Source organism: Diachasma alloeum, unplaced genomic scaffold, assembly GCF_001412515.2.
Source record: "Diachasma alloeum isolate Michigan unplaced genomic scaffold, Dall2.0 Dall_scaffold_00271, whole genome shotgun sequence".
Taxonomy (NCBI): Eukaryota; Metazoa; Arthropoda; class Insecta; order Hymenoptera; family Braconidae; genus Diachasma; species Diachasma alloeum.
In genome coordinates this window covers 2044365-2063196 of record NW_021680410.1, presented here as the reverse complement: position 1 = coordinate 2063196, position 18832 = coordinate 2044365, and the positions used below count along the sequence as shown (strand labels likewise).

General features: G+C 36.2%; 3 protein-coding genes across 3 annotated transcripts; 1 reads left to right on the top strand and 2 right to left on the bottom strand.

Annotated features, from left to right (window-relative positions):
- Positions 1 to 1109: 1109 nt before the first annotated feature.
- Positions 1110 to 3781, bottom strand: LOC107037843. Its single transcript, XM_015256617.1, has 2 exons — positions 3412 to 3781; positions 1110 to 2742 (listed from the first exon to the last, which is right to left on the bottom strand). The coding sequence occupies exon 2, from the start codon at positions 2662 to 2664 to the stop codon at positions 1279 to 1281; it is 1386 nt and encodes a 461-aa protein (XP_015112103.1). The 5' UTR covers positions 2665 to 2742; positions 3412 to 3781; the 3' UTR covers positions 1110 to 1278.
- Positions 3782 to 6183: 2402 nt separating this feature from the next.
- Positions 6184 to 11538, bottom strand: LOC107037806. The gene is made up of 3 exons (XM_015256559.1): positions 11403 to 11538; positions 10991 to 11307; positions 6184 to 7323 (listed from the first exon to the last, which is right to left on the bottom strand). Exons 2-3 carry the CDS (start codon positions 11231 to 11233, stop codon positions 6184 to 6186), a joined length of 1383 nt encoding a protein of 460 aa, XP_015112045.1. The 5' UTR covers positions 11234 to 11307; positions 11403 to 11538.
- A 2210-nt stretch (positions 11539 to 13748) lies between these two features.
- Positions 13749 to 17856, top strand: LOC107037822 (metaxin-1). The gene is made up of 3 exons (XM_015256583.1): positions 13749 to 13995; positions 14083 to 14333; positions 15444 to 17856. The coding sequence occupies exons 1-3, from the start codon at positions 13909 to 13911 to the stop codon at positions 15997 to 15999; spliced, it is 894 nt and encodes a 297-aa protein (XP_015112069.1). The 5' UTR covers positions 13749 to 13908; the 3' UTR covers positions 16000 to 17856.
- The last annotated feature ends 976 nt before the right edge of the window (positions 17857 to 18832 follow it).

The window sequence follows — 18832 nt, the reverse complement described above, 5'->3', positions numbered from 1 at the left end:
AAGAGCTACGAAAAAGGTAATCGCGAAAATTTCGCTATTTCCCTTAGATTGGGAGATATACCCCAATAACTCAGCTGAGAGCTAAGTCGACTTAAACCGTTTTATTACTTTTCAGCTTTCAGTCAACAATTGAATGGAATCGACCAAAAGTTGATAGAAAGTTCAATAGAAATCCAATAGACTTGTCTAGCGAATTCGCTACGTTTTTATGTGTCAAGTGACTCAGCTGGACAGTTGATTATGGAAAATGGCCCCAACTACACTTGTAATGAGTAAAAAACACGAGTTCTATTTACCGTAGTTTCATTATTTCAGTTAACGTTTAATTGTTTTTTTTACAAACAGGTACATGAAAAACTTAATTAAGACTGGTCCACTTCATTACGATTACAAATATCCGTTAGTTTCTCCAGAAACTTGTCCCTCTCACTTTTCGATTTCCCTATTCCTCAAGATGGATTTCACTAGCTCGAAAAGAGAGGTTCTTCCTGAGAGCTCTAGCTCATCATATATGATTCCATACTGAACATATTCGTCATTGCGATTCACACAAAAAAATTCTTTCACTTGTGAAAACTGAGTTTTCCTTTTCTTCTTCTCATTTTGATGAAACTCAAGAGTATTATATTTTATCAATACATGCGTAAAAATGAAATTACATTCTTTTAATTTTTTCCGAATAGAAATCTTCAACTCTGTGGCGAACATTATTTCAAACTCTTGCCCCCTGACATCCCCCACGTTTCATCATCCATATCTACAAGCATGACGTAATTCGATAGAAAACCTAGCGAATTCGCTAGAAAATTTTATTGGAATTCTATAGGAATTCTATGGGATTTCTATAGGATTTCTATTTGGAAATTCTATTTATTGTTTGCGCTAATTCTATTGAATATTCGATAAGATAAAGTCAATAGATTTCGAATTTCAGTTTGAATGTTCTCTTGAGATTTTTTCTATAAGAATGCTTGGGCATCAATTTTCTAAGTTTTTTCCACTCGCACTCTGTAATGCAAGACAAAACAAAATGCAGCGGAAAAAACTTGGAAAATTTGTGACCAATAATTTCTAACAGAAAAAATCTCAAGAGAAAAATTCGAACATAAATTCGAAATCTATTGACTTTTCCTTATCGACTATCCAATAGAATCAGCATAAAAAACCAATGGAATTTTCACTATAAGTCCTATAGAATTCCAATAGAATTCCAATACAATTTCCTAGCGGATTCCCTAGGCTTTCTATTGAATTTTTTCACACGTGTATGCCTTCGTTCTATTGCCTCTCGACCGCGGCAATTTGCCGGCAGAACTGCGTTCGTTCTTCTGCAGAATCAAAAACAACCCCGAGAAATTTGATGAAAAAAGATTTACGCGGTCGACTATAACCGTAAACCGTCGCTAGTTCCTTCAAGAATTCCCCCCTCCTGTCCTTCAACTCTCTATCCCTCAACATGAGATTCAACAACGCGACATTTCCCGATTCCCACAAATTACTCAGACTCTCCTTATAATCAATCGAACTCTTCAAATTCTGGGGATTAATCTCCCAAAGCCTGCAGAAAATCCTGTGATACTTGACATCATGTTCAACGAACTGATATTCTTTACAGTTGCACACATTTAGAAAAATACGTTCAACAATGGGGCCATAATCGATGGAGTCGTGATGAATCCAGGATTCCCTGAGCGTCTTCATGAATGAATTATCATAAGGCCACTCCAGCAGCTGCAGCAGCACAAACGCAGAGCCCAATATTTTAGCCCTGACATCATCAAACCCATAGCGAGACAACTGTTGCAGGAAAAACACGAGTAAATCACCCTTTATTCTCCTCTCTCTAAAGAACAAGTCCTTATACCCCTGCGCATTAGGATCATCAGAGACTATATTCTCACAGATCTTGGTGATTGTTCTCACTCTTTCCTGCTCATTCAACAAGCCCCAGAAATACTTGACCGCCCAGTACTGCTCACGTAGGAACGCATTGATGACCATATTCTCCTCAAGGGAAAAGGCTTCATCGTAAAATTGATCGGGTAGTTCTCGAAAGACAACGTCAATCGCATTTTCCACGTCGTCTCTCATACGAGCAGTCCAGTAAGCTGCAAGAATCACAGTGAACTCAGAGCGACAGGCAGTACCTCGTCGAAGGCTCCACTCTCCGTACTGAGTGAGATCCTCCACCTTGGGCCAGAGATCAGTGATGCAGTCCTCGAGACAGTAGTCGCAGAGCTCCTCCCGAGTGGCAAAATTCTCTCGAAGAACTCCCGCGAAATACAATGATCTCATTGTCTCAGCTCTATCCAGGGATCCCTCAGTCGTCCAGGAGACGTGGTTCATGCAATCGATGAGCTCGCATTTCAACAGGGAGTCCTCTGGGGCCAGACACATGTACGACTTAACTATTTCCAGTAAAAAAAGGCATATGTTGTACCCCATTGATCCCACTGCGAACTGCAGTTCTTCTTTCGCTGGCTCAGGGACTTCGAAATCGTCCATTGCTATCGATACAGCGAGGGGCAAGTGCTCTTCCCAGTTATCATCGTCGAGATAGGACTCCAGGTGCTTTCCCAAGTGTGAGTACTTCCACAGGTGTTTGGAAATTGCGATCGCTGCCAACCGGCAGAGAGTGGGGTCTGATGGCTGATCTGTTTCCATTTTTATGGGCTCATGGGTCCTAACTTGATTTTTTGGGAATATTTTTATGGCGTCAGGAACGTTTGGTGAGGAAGTCACCTGGGAAAAGATCAGTTGAGCTGGGAATTAGTTTTTTAAGGAATAATGACGATTGATGGGATTAGGGTTCAGTGTCTCACGGACGAAAAAATTTAATAGAAAAACCTATCGAGTTCGTTAGGAAATTCTTTTGAATTTCTATTGAACTGTTCTGTTAGTTTCTGGCCGATTCTATTGAAATGTTCAATGGAAAATATTTAGTAGAAAAAGTCAATAGAATTCAATTTTTCTATGTAACTTATTCTATTGAGATATTTTCTATAGAATTTCCTCGGCTCAAATTTTTCAAGATTTTTCGTTTGATTTTCTTGATGAGAAGAAAATAAAAATAGAAGGAAAAAACTTGGAAAATTTGAGTCGACAAAATTCTATAGAAAATATATGCAGAGAATAAGTTATACAGAAAAATCGAATTGTGTTAACTTTTTCTATTGAATTTTTTCTATTGAACATGTCAATAGAATCAGCCAAAAACTAAAAGCCAAAAACCTATCGAGTTCGTTAGGAAATTCTATTGAATTTCTGTTGAACTGTTCTATTAAACAGAAAAAAGGAAGTTTGAAAGTTTGATAGAAATTCCATAGAATTTTCTAACGAATTCGACAGGTGTTTCTAGTAAATTTCTTCGTGCGTGCTTCCCTGTGTGAATACAAATAAGCAGTGACTTACGGTGTTGCTCAACTCTCGTCGCGGAGATTATTGAATAGGAATGTTCCTGCTGTTTTGAGAAATTCAGGGAGTTTGATGGAATTGTCGAGGACTCTTTTGTTTTTATGAAGTATTTGTCTGTATACTTCGGGGATAAACACTGGAAGTTAACATCGCAGACGTTTTCATTCGCTTGTTGATGTTTCTGGGAAGGTCTGTGCGACAGGGAACTGTGGGAACTCGCCTTGTCTTTACTCGAAACGCGGGACATTTGAGTGGAGAATATGACTTTTCTATTGAACCAGAGATAGGAGTGATAGCCACATTCGTAAATTATAACAAGTGGGTAATTGTTCCTGTATTGAGTATAGTTTAGTTATTTTTGGTAATAAATTAGTAATATACTTCCGAATGGTCGTTTTGCTTATTTTTTTCCATTGTATATTGTTCATGGCCTATTTTATTTTCTTGAATTGAATCAATTTCTTTCCAAACAATTGTTTTAGATTTTCCAGTTAATAAAATTCTAAAAATTTCTGAAAATTTCTATGAAATATTATCAGGAATATTTCATTCATGCATAATTGAATGCATTCGAAACATCACATTTAAAGGAACCATCAGAAAGCTAACCTTCCGGGGAATTCATGAAAAATTCGAAGTTTCTAAAAATTATCCTAAAAATCAAATTCACCGGGACAGTTATTGTAACCATCTTCTACCTTCGATGTAGTCGCATAGAAACAAACATATTAAGCTATGATTGAATTCATCTCAAGCGCAATATCCAGAGATATCTGCGGAATTCTGATTTTCGAAAAATACGAAATTTAGGAAAAATTTCCCAGAAATCAAAATGACGATTATTGCTATCGCTTTCATCTCCGAACTCGGTCAAAAGGACATTCCAACGATTTTTTTAAGCCGTCATTCAATGAATTTAGAACATGTTTTTTAGTTATCGTCTTACAACTGAATTTTGAAAAAAATCGAAAATTAAAAAAATGAATCAATGAATTAAATTTCAATTAATGGCGATGAATAGGGCTTAGCAATACCCACACTTAAGAAAAAAAAAGATTCAATTTCATTTATTCATTAGCGAGAAATTGAAGAAAAAGTTTGTTACATACACACATTTCATACGAACGTACGGATACCGTCTAAAAAATGTATTTTCGACTTTTGGGATCATAATGGGTCGATATAACACAAAAAAAGGAAAACTTGAATGTGAACGATTACAATGCTTTCATTTAGAAGCAATTGGCGTTAAATTATTAAGTAATCGGTTAGTTAGTATTATTCTTGAATTTTAATTATTGAAGATTACTTCAATCCGGATTATTTCGGTTTTCATCAATTTTTAAATTCCAATTCCGAATTATTTATTAATCAGTGATTTAGTTAGGAAGATTGACGATTATTTGGATGACTAGCGCCCTAAATTCTTTCAGAAAATCTAAAAGAGATCAGATCACTCACTACATCAGATCCTCATTCAATAAATTCCAAGAAAAAAACTAGTTCTGCGCTTTCGCGACCAATTCGATTTGCCCCCTGAACCACTCTCGCTCTTCCTTCGAGCTAATAACTAGCGCCATAAATTCTTCCAGAAAATCCACATCAGTGCTTCCACGTCCATGAATCTCGGCGATTCTATTTAGAAACTCCTTCCTCCTTCCCCTCAATTCCTCATCCTTCAGGATGTGATTAATTACCCCGACCTCTCTCAACCCCCACAGCAGATTAAAATCATCATGATAATCAACAGAATCCTTCAAATTCCTCGGGTTTATCTTCCAGAGTTCATAAAAAATCCTGTGATACTTGACATCCCGAGGGAGAAACTGCTGCTGATCGCAAACATTCCTAAAAATCCACGAAATTATCGGACTGTAATCGAGGGAATCGTGGTGAACCCACGATTCTCTGAGCAGCTCCATGAATAATTCGTGATAAGGCCAGTCCAACAGCTGTCTGAGCACGAACCCAGAGCCCAATAGTTTAATCCTCACATCATCAAGACCATAATCCGATAATTGTTGCAGAAAAGACATGAGTAAGTCACCGCTCATTCCGTCCCTCATAAATAACAAGTCCTTGAACCGTTTCGTCTCATTCTCTGATCCTCATTCAATAAATTCAAAAAAAAACTCTAGTTCTGCGCTTTTGCGACCAATTCGATTTGCCCCCTGAACCACTCTCGCTCTTCCTTCGAGCTAATAACTAGCGCCATAAATTCTTCCAGAAAATCCACATCAGTGCTTCCACGTCCATGAATCTCGGCGATTCTATTTAGAAACTCCTTCCTCCTTCCCCTCAATTCCTCATCCTTCAGGATGTGATTAATTACCCCGACCTCTCTCAACCCCCACAGCAGATTAAAATCATCATGATAATCAACAGAATCCTTCAAATTCCTCGGGTTTATCTTCCAGAGTTCATAAAAAATCCTGTGATACTTGACATCCCGAGGGAGAAATTGCTGCTGATCGCAAACATTCCTAAAAATCCACGAAATTATCGGACTGTAATCGAGGGAATCGTGGTGAACCCATGATTCTCTGAGCAGCTCCATGAATAATTCGTGATAAGGCCAGTCCAACAGCTGTCTGAGCACGAACCCAGAGCCCAATAGTTTAATCCTCACATCATCAAGACCATAATCCGATAATTGTTGCAGAAAAGACATGAGTAAGTCACCGCTCATTCCGTCCCTCATAAATAACAAGTCCTTGAACCGTTTCGTCTCATTCTCTGATCCTCATTCAATAAATTCAAAAAAAAACTCTAGTTCTGCGCTTTTGCGACCAATTCGATTTGCCCCCTGAACCACTCTCGCTCTTCCTTCGAGCTAATAACTAGCGCCATAAATTCTTCCAGAAAATCCACATCAGTGCTTCCACGACCATGAATCTCCGCGATTCTATTTAGAAACTCCTTCCTCCTTCCCCTCAATTCCTCATCCTTCAGGATGTGATTAATTACCCCGACCTCTCTCAACCCCCACAGCAGATTAAAATCATCATGATAATCAACAGAATCCTTCAAATTCCTCGGGTTTATCTTCCAGAGTTCATAAAAAATCCTGTGATACTTGACATCCCGAGGGAGAAACTGCTGCTGATCGCAAACATTCCTAAAAATCCACGAAATTATCGGACTGTAATCGAGGGAATCGTGGTGAACCCACGATTCTCTGAGCAGCTCCATGAACAATTCGTGATAAGGCCAGTCCAACAGTTGTTTGAGCACGAACTCAGAGCCCAATAGTTTAATCCTCACATCGTCAAGACCATAATCCGATAATTGTTGCAGAAAAGACATGAGTAAGTCACCGCTCATTCCGTCCCTCATGAAAAACAAATCCTTGAACCGTTTCGTCTCAGGATCACCAGACGAAATTCTCTCGCATATTCCAACGATCATTCTCATCCTCTGATCCTCACTCAACAAATCCCAAAAAAATTTAACCGCCGAATACTTCTTCCGGAGGAACGAATTTACGAACATATTCTCCTCCACCGAATAGCTGCGCTCATAAAAGTGATCTGTTATTGTTTCGAACATATCGATCACAATTTCCCGATTATTCTGCACACGTCCGCTCCAGTAAGCGGAGGAAAGTGCATCGTACGCCAATTCGGTGAAGAGCGCCTGATTCCTCCAATTTTGGAATTGATCCACGTTCGATATTTTGAGCCAGAGATCTTGCACGCAGTCTTCGAGGCAGTGGACACAGAGCTCCACCCACGTAACGTGATTTCGTGGGAGAATTCCGGAGAAGTAGAGTGATCTCATTGTTTTGGATCGATCGATACATCCGTGGTTAGTCCAGCGGACGTGGTCCACAAAATCGCTGGGCTTCGATGAGGACCCTGAGTCGTCTGCAGGAACACCGCAATACACCCATTGAAAATCTTCAGATACCTTGTTTTGAAATGAAGAAAAACAATTCGATCATATTAATTAATCGTAATACAGTCGAAGCTTCATATAAAATACCTCTCGGCATGATTACGATTCCTTTGGCGCCAAGATTGAATGCAGGTTTTCCGTACCAAATTTCCCGAGGATTACGATAAAAATAATGAAAAAAATACATGTCCATTATTTCTCCTGAATTCAGTAGCGAAGAGGTAAAACTGTTTAAGGGGAGACTACTGTGAGTTTTAAAAGTCGTGGGTTATTGGAGTGAGACTTTTCATACGTTAAAGATCGATTATATAGATCTGAAAACTAGTAATTAGTGCAAAAAAATTTTTTTTTATTGTTCGTTTGCCCGAAAACGCTTAAAATGCTAAAAACAGTCCAGGGTCTCCAATTTTTGAGCTACAAAAGATTTGTTTTTTTCAAAATTTTCGAGAAAATGTGTGGAACAACAATTACCAGTCAGTTTTTTTGAATTCGACTTCTACACAGCTGATTTTTTTTTTCATATAACAAAATTCGATATTTGTGTAAAAAAATACAAAAAAAGGAAATTTAGCCGTGTAAGAGGTGAATTAAAAAAAACTAGCTCGTAATTGTTATCCCACACATTTTTCCGAAAATTTTGAAGAAAAAAAATCATTCGTAGCTCAAAAATTGGAGGCCCTGGACTGTTTTTGGCAATTTAAGCGTTTTCGGGCAAACGAACAGTAAAAAAAAATTTTTTTTGCACTAATTATTCATTTTCAGATCTATATAATCGATCTTCAACGTATGAAAAGTCTCACCCCAATAACCCACGACTTTTAAAACTCACAGTAGTCTCCCCTTAAGGATGTTCGACACCCTTTTAGCCAAAATTGACGTTGTTTTCATTTTTCTGGCAAATTATCGATGGGAGTGACGTGAAAAAATATAACGATTTTGTGGTTTGTCATTCTTTAATGGCTCACGAAATTGCGTAATGGTGCGATAATTTTCATGCGTTTTTTCGACAGTTTTGTAATTCTTTTTAAAAGTTTAGAGAAAACGCAGGAAAATGTTCGCACCACCTTAAAATTTCGTCAGTCATTAAATAATGACAAAACGCAAAAACGTTATATTTTTTCACGTCAATTCCATCATAAGTTTGCCAGAAAAATTAAAAAAACGTGAATTTTGGCAGAAAGGGTGTAGAACATCCTTAAGTCAACTTAGCTCTTAGCCGAGTATTCGACGAATATCTTCGAATGTAAGTGAGATAATGAAATTATCGTAATGAGATTGTTTAGAGGGGCTAGTTTAGGGTTGATTGTGGGAAATGGTTTTAAATGTGAAGGCTCGAAATGATGAAATTCACTGATTATGAAACACCGCATTTATTAGTGGAATCGAACTGCTTCGTTGATTAAATATATACATTTAATTCAGTCTCTTTCACTATGGTTGAGTTGCTGAGTTGACAAACCACTGTTGATTCACTGATAAACTGTCTGTGCTAATTGTCATTGATAATTACTTCAACGGTTGTATTTAAATATGGAAATATACTTTACACGTTGAGAGGAAAAGTAAAGGAGGGGAGGCAGGCTAGAGGAGGGGTTTCAAATCGAGAACTACTTCGATAAAACCAATGAAATAGAAAAATAGTATATTTCGTAACGACTGCAAAAAAGTGTTTTTTGCACTCGTTACGAAATAAAAAAATATTTTTTCACGAGGTACGAACAATATTTTTCATCAAAATGTGGCGGAAATTGGACTTGTAGGCACGCGGAGCGTGCCGAAAAGTTCACTTTTCGTCACAGCGTGATGAAAAAAATAGTATATTTCGTAACGAGTCCAAAAAAGTGTTTTTTGCCGAGTGGGAGGTTTATATCACGAGCCGAAGGCGAGTGATATAATCCCACGAGCTAAAAAACATTTTTTCACGAGTTACGAACAATATTTTTCATCAAAATGTGGCGGAAATTGGACTTTTAGGCACGCGGAGTGTGCCGAAACGTTCCCTTTTCGTCACAGCGTGATGAAAAAAATAGTATATTTCGTAACGAGTCCAAAAAAGCGTTTTTTGCCGAGTGGGAGGTTTATATCACGAGCCGAAGGCGAGTGATATAATCCCACGAGCTAAAAAACATTTTTTCACGAGTTACGAACAATATTTTTCATCAAAATGTGGCGGAAATTGGACTTTTAGGCACGCGGAGTGTGCCGAAACGTTCCCTTTTCGTCACAGCGTGATGAAAAAAATAGTATATTTCGTAACGAGTCCAAAAAAGCGTTTTTTGCCGAGTGATATAATCCCACGAGCTAAAAAACATTTTTTCACGAGTTACGAACAATATTTTTCATCAAAATGTGGCGGAAATGGGACTTTTAGGCACGCGGAGTGTGCCGAAAAGTTCACTTTTCGTCACAGCGTGATGAAAAAAAAAAATACTTTACACGTTGAGAGACGCAGCGACGCAGTATTGCCTTCCGTCAATACTGTTCTAACACGTTGATAATTCACTGCTGATGTATTAATTCTGACACTTAGTCACTGGGTGTCACTTAGGTGACACTGCCTTCGTTGATTGCGTTTTTAACTGAAAATTCTTTTGTTGCAGATTTTTTTGACTGCACTGACAGACAGGATTAGTTATTGTTAACGAACGGATTTGGTTGGAGGCGAGAGTCTATTCGGTTTCACCAAATCTTCATTCGGTAACAGTTAACGAATCTCGTTTGGAATAAATGAATCAGTGTGTATTTTTACGATTATTATTGCAATTTTTTTAGAAAACAAATTGAATAAAAAAATCTGCAACAAAAAAATTGCATTAAAATTGAGTTTTGTTGTTTTGATGTTGTAAATATAATCATTGAATTCAAATGCGAGAATGTTAGCGCATGAATTGAAATGTCAAGTACCTATACGAAGGTTTATGGAAATGTTCGTATCTTGAAATAGTATTTTTCCGGCCTGTTGCGATGGGGTTTTTTACTCGTGTGGTTGGCCACTCCTCGCCTACGGCTCGGAGACCAACGCCACACGAGTAAAAAAACCCCATCGCAACAGCCCAGGAACAACATTTTTCTGTAGTGATTTTCAAGTTTTCGAGTTTGGGAAGTATGTAATACCAATTCCCAGACGAGAAATCGTGAGAAGCAGTACAGAAAAATAAGGATTGTAATGCTTATAGGGTAAACTGCCCAGTAGATGGACGCCTAAGAAAACTGCCCACGTAGATGGACGTTTGTTTTTTAGCAATTGAAAAAAAAATTGATCGAAAAAAAATCGTCACTCAGGGGTTAAGAATCACAACAGTTAGTGAAAATGCAAAGCAACAATTCACATTTCAGTATATTTTGCGTAATTTCCTATCTATAAGTAGCTCGTCCATCTATAGGGCAGTGTCCATCTACTGGGTAGCTTACCCTATTACAAAAACTAATTGAGAGGGAATTTTCCCTTTAATTTTCGCGTATTCCTGAGGAAAAATGGTACGGAAAATATATGTCAAATAGTGGCGCCGAAGGAATCGTAATCTTCACAACGATTACGATCTTCTGAACGATTACAATTCGGAAGCAAAAAGATGATTTCATTCGGAACCAAAAAGTGAATAAAATTTGAATTCGGAAAATGCAATCAATACATTTGGGATCAACTGACACTGGAATTTCGAATAACATTAAACTATACATTAAACCATATCTGCGATCCCATAGTTCCCACTGCAAACATGAGTTCTTCCTTGACCGGTTCAGGGACGTTAAGATGATCTATCAAACTGGTTATAGCCGCGGGCATCAGATCCTCGGGGCTTGTATCCTCGTCTATATGGGACTTCAAGAGATCTTTCAAGTGCGAATGCTTCCACAGGTATTTTGAAATTGAGATTGCCGCCAATCGACGGAGAGCGAGATCCAGTTGATACTTTCGCATTCTGCAGTTTCATGAGGTGGAGCCTATTCTCTTGCGAATATTCTGATGATATTTCCGTTCGTTGGAGATCGCGCCTGCAATAAACATCATGGATTGAGTCATGAGTTTTCCTGGGTACGAACAAATATTAAGAAATTCGATATTTCTAGAGAGATGATCGGTAATTTACCTTGATTTTATTTTTTTTAATTTCTCTTGCGAAGATGTTTTATGCTGATGTTTTCCGGGCAGAATTGGATTGTATGTGGATTTCTAGTTTTTATTTTATACGGGGAAATACAGGAGCTACGTCAGGAGAATTTCATTCACCTGTTGATACTTCCGCGACTGATGTGCGCATGCGTAAGAGCAAATGAAACGTACCATTTCCCATTTTTTAGGGGGCAGTATAGTATGAAATCAATTATACGTATCAATTATATGTATGGAAAAATTTCTCAGGAAAATTAGTTAGATATTTTATTTGATTTCTATTGAAATGTCTATTAGTTTTTGGTCAATTTTGTAGAAAGATGTCGTACGTTTCTTTGCGCTTTTTTTGAATAAGAGTTCAATGGAAAATATTCTATAGATAAAGTTGATAAAACTCGATTTTTCGATGCAATTTATTGCATTAAGATATTTTCCATAGAAACTCCTCGGCTCAAATATCCTACGATTTTTGTTGAATTGTTTTAATGAAAAGAAAATAAGTAGAATGGAAAAAACATTAGAAAATTCATGTCGGAGAATTCTTATAGAAAATGTCTCAATAGAAAAAGTTGTACAGAAAGAATGAATTCCACGCGGAGACACCATTCTATTATATGCAAAAAATAAAGGGTTCTATCTTCACGGTCAAAAATAAAAATTTTTTGGACTGCAAAAAAATGTAATCGTCCGTAATTCGTCCTTTGCTTATTTTCAGTGGTTCCACCAATACAAATTGAAACAACATAAAATTTTAATTTAGAGACTAATGGGGAAAAATGGACACTTTTACCTTTTTTTGAAATGTCAATAGCTCATTTTACTTCAATGAAATGGGATAATTTTTTTCCAATTACCCGTAATTTGTTTATTATTATATTTTTTAATTCTAATTCTGGCAGAATTTAGGCGATGCTTTTCGCTGATTTTCTCTTTAAAAAAGAATTCTAATTTTCTTTGAATTTTATTTATTAGAATGATGCAAAAAAATGCGGTCGTCCCCAATTCATCTTTTACTTATTTTCAGTTCTTGCACTGATGCAGACTGAAACAACAGAAAATTTGAATTTAGGGGCTAATGGGGCAAAATAGACACTTTTGACTTTTTAAAAAATATCGATAGCTCGAGTAATTTTCAATGAACTGGGATCATTTTATTTCCATAAACAGGGCAATTGCTTCTCTTCTGACGTCAATTAATGAATTTATTCCTGAGTTATGAACATTAGAAAAACATAAAAATAAGAGAATTAAAAAAATAAATAAAATGATAAAATGAATGTTAATTTTACTCCTCCTGCCCCTACCTGTTGATACTCAACGTATGCGCGAACGAAACCTGTCGATCGAGGGGGGAGGGGGTCGTTTGCATAATCTCAAATGAACATTCCATTTTGGAGAAGCCTTGGCAGAAAGAGACTTGGGCTAGAAGGAGATGTGGCAATGCATCGAGAGAGGGTAAAGGCGGCTATATGGATACCAAATGCCGGTCATGCAATGACTCAATACACTGATAGAACGGTTTAGTTATTGTTAACGAATGGATTTTCATTGGAGGTTAGGGTCTATTCGGTCCCACCAAATATTCATTCGTTAATAGTTAACGAATCTCGTTTGGAATAAATGAATCATTCTATCAGTGTAGAATCTTTGGAGCACGCAATAAGCTGCGAGCTGGTGATGAGAAGACTGAAAGCACTAATTAGTAACATTAAATGCCCTAAGCAGGAGAAGTAAATGTACCGTTATGTGTAGGGCTAGCTAAGATGGAGAAAGTGTTGAGAGATATTACGGTGAAAAGAAATTTTAAGAAACTAGAAATTGCACAAATACTCAAATGTGATACTGTGATATTACCATCAGTTGTTATACCTTACAGACATTACTGACATAAATAGTATATTTCGTAACGAGTGCAAAAAAGTGTTTTTTGGCGAGTGGGAGGTTTATATCACGAGCCGAAGGCGAGTGATATAATCCCACGAGCTAAAAAACATTTTTTCACGAGTTACGAACAATATTTTTCATCACAATGTGGCGGAAATTGGACTTTCAGGTACGCGGAGCGTGCCGAAAAGTTCACTTTTCGTCACAGCGTGATGAAAAACAATTTATTGCAGTGTTATTGGAGATACTTGTTGATTGGCTTGTGTAGATGTAAAACTGTAACAGTAGCATCAAGGAAATAAAGTATTCTATTCATTCCATTTTGAACATGTTCAAGGGGAAATGGCGACAGTACGGGATATCCTCTTTGAACGACCCCCCTCTCCCGAACGATCGAGTTGTTTTCCGCGCCTTTCCCAGATTAGGGCGCAACCGGCGCGATAAAACAATCGCAGTAGTCGCGAAAACGAGATTTAAGTCGTCTATAGGTTAGACGCATAAAACATTCGTCTCAACCAAAATACTTCAACTGTTTCAACGAAAATTTCAATGACAAGTTCGTTGATCAATTCCCCATCGGCGACTAATGATCCTCGAATATGAATGTTGTTGATGAGTATCAGTTGAATGTGTGGAAGGGAGACTGGGGCCTACCGTCTGTGGATATTCCGTGTCTGCAAGTTCTGGTGAGTATTGAATCATATGTTTGTTTAATCCTCTGCGAGTTGAGCGAATTGTTGTTGATGTATTGATGATGCGTCCGGTGGTTCCAGGCCTATGCTAAATTCAGCGGAGTACCGCTGACAGTGAATCCAACGAGCAATCCCTTCAGAACTCCTCGTGGCCACTTACCGGTACTCAAATGTGGGGTCAATTCACTCGATTCAATCCAAGACATCATTCAATTATTTCGCAAACGGAATTACAATGCAGACTTCCATTTATCACCTAAACAATGCTCCGAGGTTCTCGGTTATGAGTACATGCTCAAGGAGAGTCTGTATCCAGCTGTTCAATTTATATGGTGAGTGGAGATTGATATGTACAGTAATAAAATGATGCACGAAAAAATTTAATAGAAAAATCTGGAGAATTTGAAAGACAATTCTATTGGATTTCTGTTGAAACTGTTCTGTACGAAAGGCAATAGAATTTAATTTTTACTGTACAACTTACTCTGTTGCGATATTTTCTATAGAGAATTTCGTCGGCTCCAATTTTCCATGTTTTTTTCGTTCTATTTTTGTTTTCTTTCCGTCAAGAAAATCTACCAAAAATTCTCTAGAGAATATCTGAAAAGTATAAGTTATATATTTAAATTCAAATTCTACTGATTTTTTTAATTGAATTTTCTATAGAATTTCCTATTCTAATCTGTGGAATTATCATCTATTTCTATCCTAAATCTATGGGATTTTCTATTAAATTTTGGTGTGCGTGATGCATTCAAATCTCATCCTGAAATTTAATTGATATAGGAAAAAGTTGCAAAATCGTTCTTCTTTAAACGTGGTTATCTTGAGATTGGGAGAGTGACTGCAATTTTTTTTTTGCTTTTTGAGCCCAAGGTCGAAATTTATTTTTAAACTCCAAGATGAGAGCGATTTCATCCAAATCGTATGATTTTGTTGGCAGATATTGAAACACCAGCGAGGAAATTTTATAAAAATACCTCGCGAATTCTATAGAAAAGTCTATTGAATTTCTGTTGAACTTTCTATTATCTGCGTGTTTTTTCCTAAGAAACGTTCACTGGAAAATATTCTTTAAGAAAATCTATAGAGTCAGATTTTTCTATACAATATATTCTATTGAGATATTTTCTATATAAATTCCTTGTCTCCATTTTTCCAGGTTTTTTGGTTTTATTTTTTCTGTCAAAAAAGAAGAAAAAAGAGAAAAAACAGAATATTCGTGTCCAGGAATTCCTATGGAAAATGTTTCAATAGAAATCTTATATTGAAAATTATATAAAATAGTTTCCGTTGGACATTTTCTATGAAAAACGCGCAGTAAAGCTCCAGAATTCTTCGATAGACTTCCCCAAAAACTACCAAAAAATTCAATCGAAATTAAATAGATTTTTCTATCGAAATCGCAATTTCCCCCCTCTATAAATTGCAATGAATTCCAGGTGGATCGACCAACGAAACTTCACCGATTTCATCCGCCCCTGGTACGCAAAAGCGATACCATTCCCCCTGAATTTCTACTACCCCTCGAAATACGAGAAACACGCACGTGCCATGCTAGAATCCCTCTTCCCGCACGAGGAAGTGACGAGTGCAATCGAGAATAAGATATACTCCGAGGCCCAGAAGTGCTTAAATCTGCTGTCAACGAGGCTCGGTGAGGCTGACTACTTCTACGGCTCGCAGCCGACATATCTGGATGCAATAGTCTTCTCGTACTTGGCGCCATTGTTGAAAGTACCACTGCCAAACCCATCACTCCAGAATCACCTCAAGGCATGCACAAATCTCGTCAAATTCGTCTCACGCATATCCCAGAGATACTTCGAGGCTGATTATCAGAAGTACGAGAAAATCAAGTCCAAGGAGAATGAAACGAGATTGAGCAAGGACTCCGATCCTGAATTCCCCCATAAAACGAGGAATCAGATATTAGCTGGAATTTTCGCTACAGTGGCCATGGTCTCCTACGCTGTTTACACGGGTATTGTTAAATGATTAATGAATTGTATATTTTATATTTTATAGAATATTATATTATTATAAGAAACTGCAAGTGGGAGGAGAAGATGTGGAAAATTGATGGTTTTTCATATTTTCTTCTTGGCACAGGGATGTGAGGATGTATAATAAAAGTTATCATTTGAATAATAGGTACAATTTCTCGATACCCATGTACATGTGCGGAAGAGAGGAGATATGAGAGTCGATATGAAGAGAGGGACACGTAAATGATGTTGTTGAATGATTTTCTAGGGTCTTCCCCAATAGTCTGGATTAAAAAAGTAAATGAAATACTGTTTTCTATTCAAGTTATTGATAAGTACTAAGTTCAAATTTTTTAATGAGATCAAAGTTTAACCAAATTCAATGTTATCTTCATTTGACAAAAAAATAAGATGTGGAAGAACTTCTTCAGCGTAAATTGAGGTCGAAAATCTGGGAAATAAATTATTCTTTATATTTTTTTCTTGCTGATAGAGAAATGAGGGATGAGGATGTTTGATAAAAGTTATCATTTCAACAATAAGTACACTTTTTCAATACCTGTGTACAAATCCACAAGTGAGGAGAGGGGATATGAGAGTTGATATGAGGAGAGGGACACGATGTTGTTGAATGATTTTCTAGGGTCTTTCCCCATATTCTGAATTAAAAAAGTCATGGAAATGTTGTTTTCTGTTCTTCTTTGTTTCTATTCAATTTATTGATAAGTACTAATTTCAAATTTTTTAATGAGATCAAAGTTTAACCAAATTCAATATCTTCATTTGACAAAAAAATAAGATGTGGAAGAACTTCTTCAGCGTAAATTGAGGTCGAAAATCTGAGAAATAAATTATTCTTCATATTTTTTTCTTGCTGATAGAGAAATGAGGGATGAGGATGTTTGATAAAAGTTATCATTTCAACAATAAGTACAATTTTTCAATACCTGTGTACAAATCCACAAGTGAGGAGAGGGGATATGAGAGTTGATATGAGGAGAGGGACACGATGTTGTTGAATGATTTTCTAGGGTCTTTCCCCATATTCTGAATTAAAAAAGTCATGGAAATGTTGTTTTCTGTTCTTCTTTGTTTCTATTCAATTTATTGATAAGTACTAATTTCAAATTTTTTAATGAGATCAAAGTTTAACCAAATTCAATATCTTCATTTGACAAAAAAATAAGATGTGGAAGAACTTCTTCAGCGTAAATTGAGGTCGAAAATCTGAGAAATAAATTATTCTTCATATTTTTTTCTTGCTGATAGAGAAATGAGGGATGAGGATGTTTGATAAAAGTTATCATTTCAACAATAAGTACAATTTTTCAATACCTGTGTACAAATCCACAAGTGAGGAGAGGGGATATGAGAGTTGATATGAGGAGAGGGACACGTAAATGATGTTGTTGAATGATTTTCTAGGGTCTTTCCCCATATTCTGAATTAAAAAAGTCATTTAAATATTATTTTCTGTTCTTCTTTGTTACTATTCAATTTATTAATAAGTACTAAGTTCAAATTTTTTAATGAGATCAAAGTTTAACCAACTTCAATGTTATCTTTATTTGACAAAAAAAATAAGATGTGTAAGAACTTCTTTAGCGTAAATTGAGGTCGAAAATCTGAGAAATAAATTATTCTTCATATTTTTTTCTTGCTGATAGAGAAATGAGGGATGAGGATGTTTGATAAAAGTTATCATTTCAACAATAAGTACAATTTTTCAATACCTGTGTACAAATCCACAAGTGAGGAGAGGGGATATGAGAGTTGATATGAGGAGAGGGACACGTAAATGATGTTGTTGAATGATTTTCTAGGGTCTTTCCCCATATTCTGAATTAAAAAAGTCATTTAAATATTATTTTCTGTTCTTCTTTGTTACTATTCAATTTATTAATAAGTACTAAGTTCAAATTTTTTAATGAGATCAAAGTTTAACCAACTTCAATGTTATCTTTATTTGACAAAAAAAATAAGATGTGTAAGAACTTCTTTAGCGTAAATTGAGGTCGAAAATCTGAGAAATAAATTATTCTTCATGTTTTTTTCTTGCTGATAGAGAAATGAGGGATGAGGATGTTTGATAAAAGTTAGCATTTCAACAATAAGTACAATTTTTCAATATCCGTGTACGGATCCACGAAAGAGAAGATATGAGAGTTGATATGAGGAGAGAGGGACATGTAAATGATGTTGTTGAATGATTTTTTAGGGTCTCCCCATATTCTGAATTAAAAAAGTCATTTAAATATTATTTTCTGTTCTTCTTTGTTACTATTCAATTTATTAATAAGTACTAAGTTCAAATTTTTTAATGAGATCAAAGTTTAACCAACTTCAATGTTATCTTTATTTGACAAAAAAAATAAGATGTGTAAGAACTTCTTTAGCGTAAATTGAGGTCGAAAATCTGAGAAATAAATTATTCTTCATGTTTTTTTCTTGCTGATAGAGAAATGAGGGATGAGGATGTTTGATAAAAGTTATCATTTCAACAATAAGTACAATTTTTCAATATCCGTGTACGGATCTACGAAAGAGAAGATATGAGAGTTGATATGAGGAGAGAGGGACATGTAAATGATGTTGTTGAATGATTTTTTAGGGTCTCCCCATATTCTGAATTAAAAAAGTCATTTAAATATTATTTTCTGTTCTTCTTTGTTTCTATTCAATTTATTAATAAGTACTAAGTTCAAATTTTTTGATGAGATCAAAGTTTAACCAAATTCAATGTTATCTTTATTTGACAAAAAAAATAAGATGTGTACGAAGTCCTTCAGCGTAAATTGAGGGCACAATTGTGGGAAATAAATTATTCTTCATATTTTCTTCTT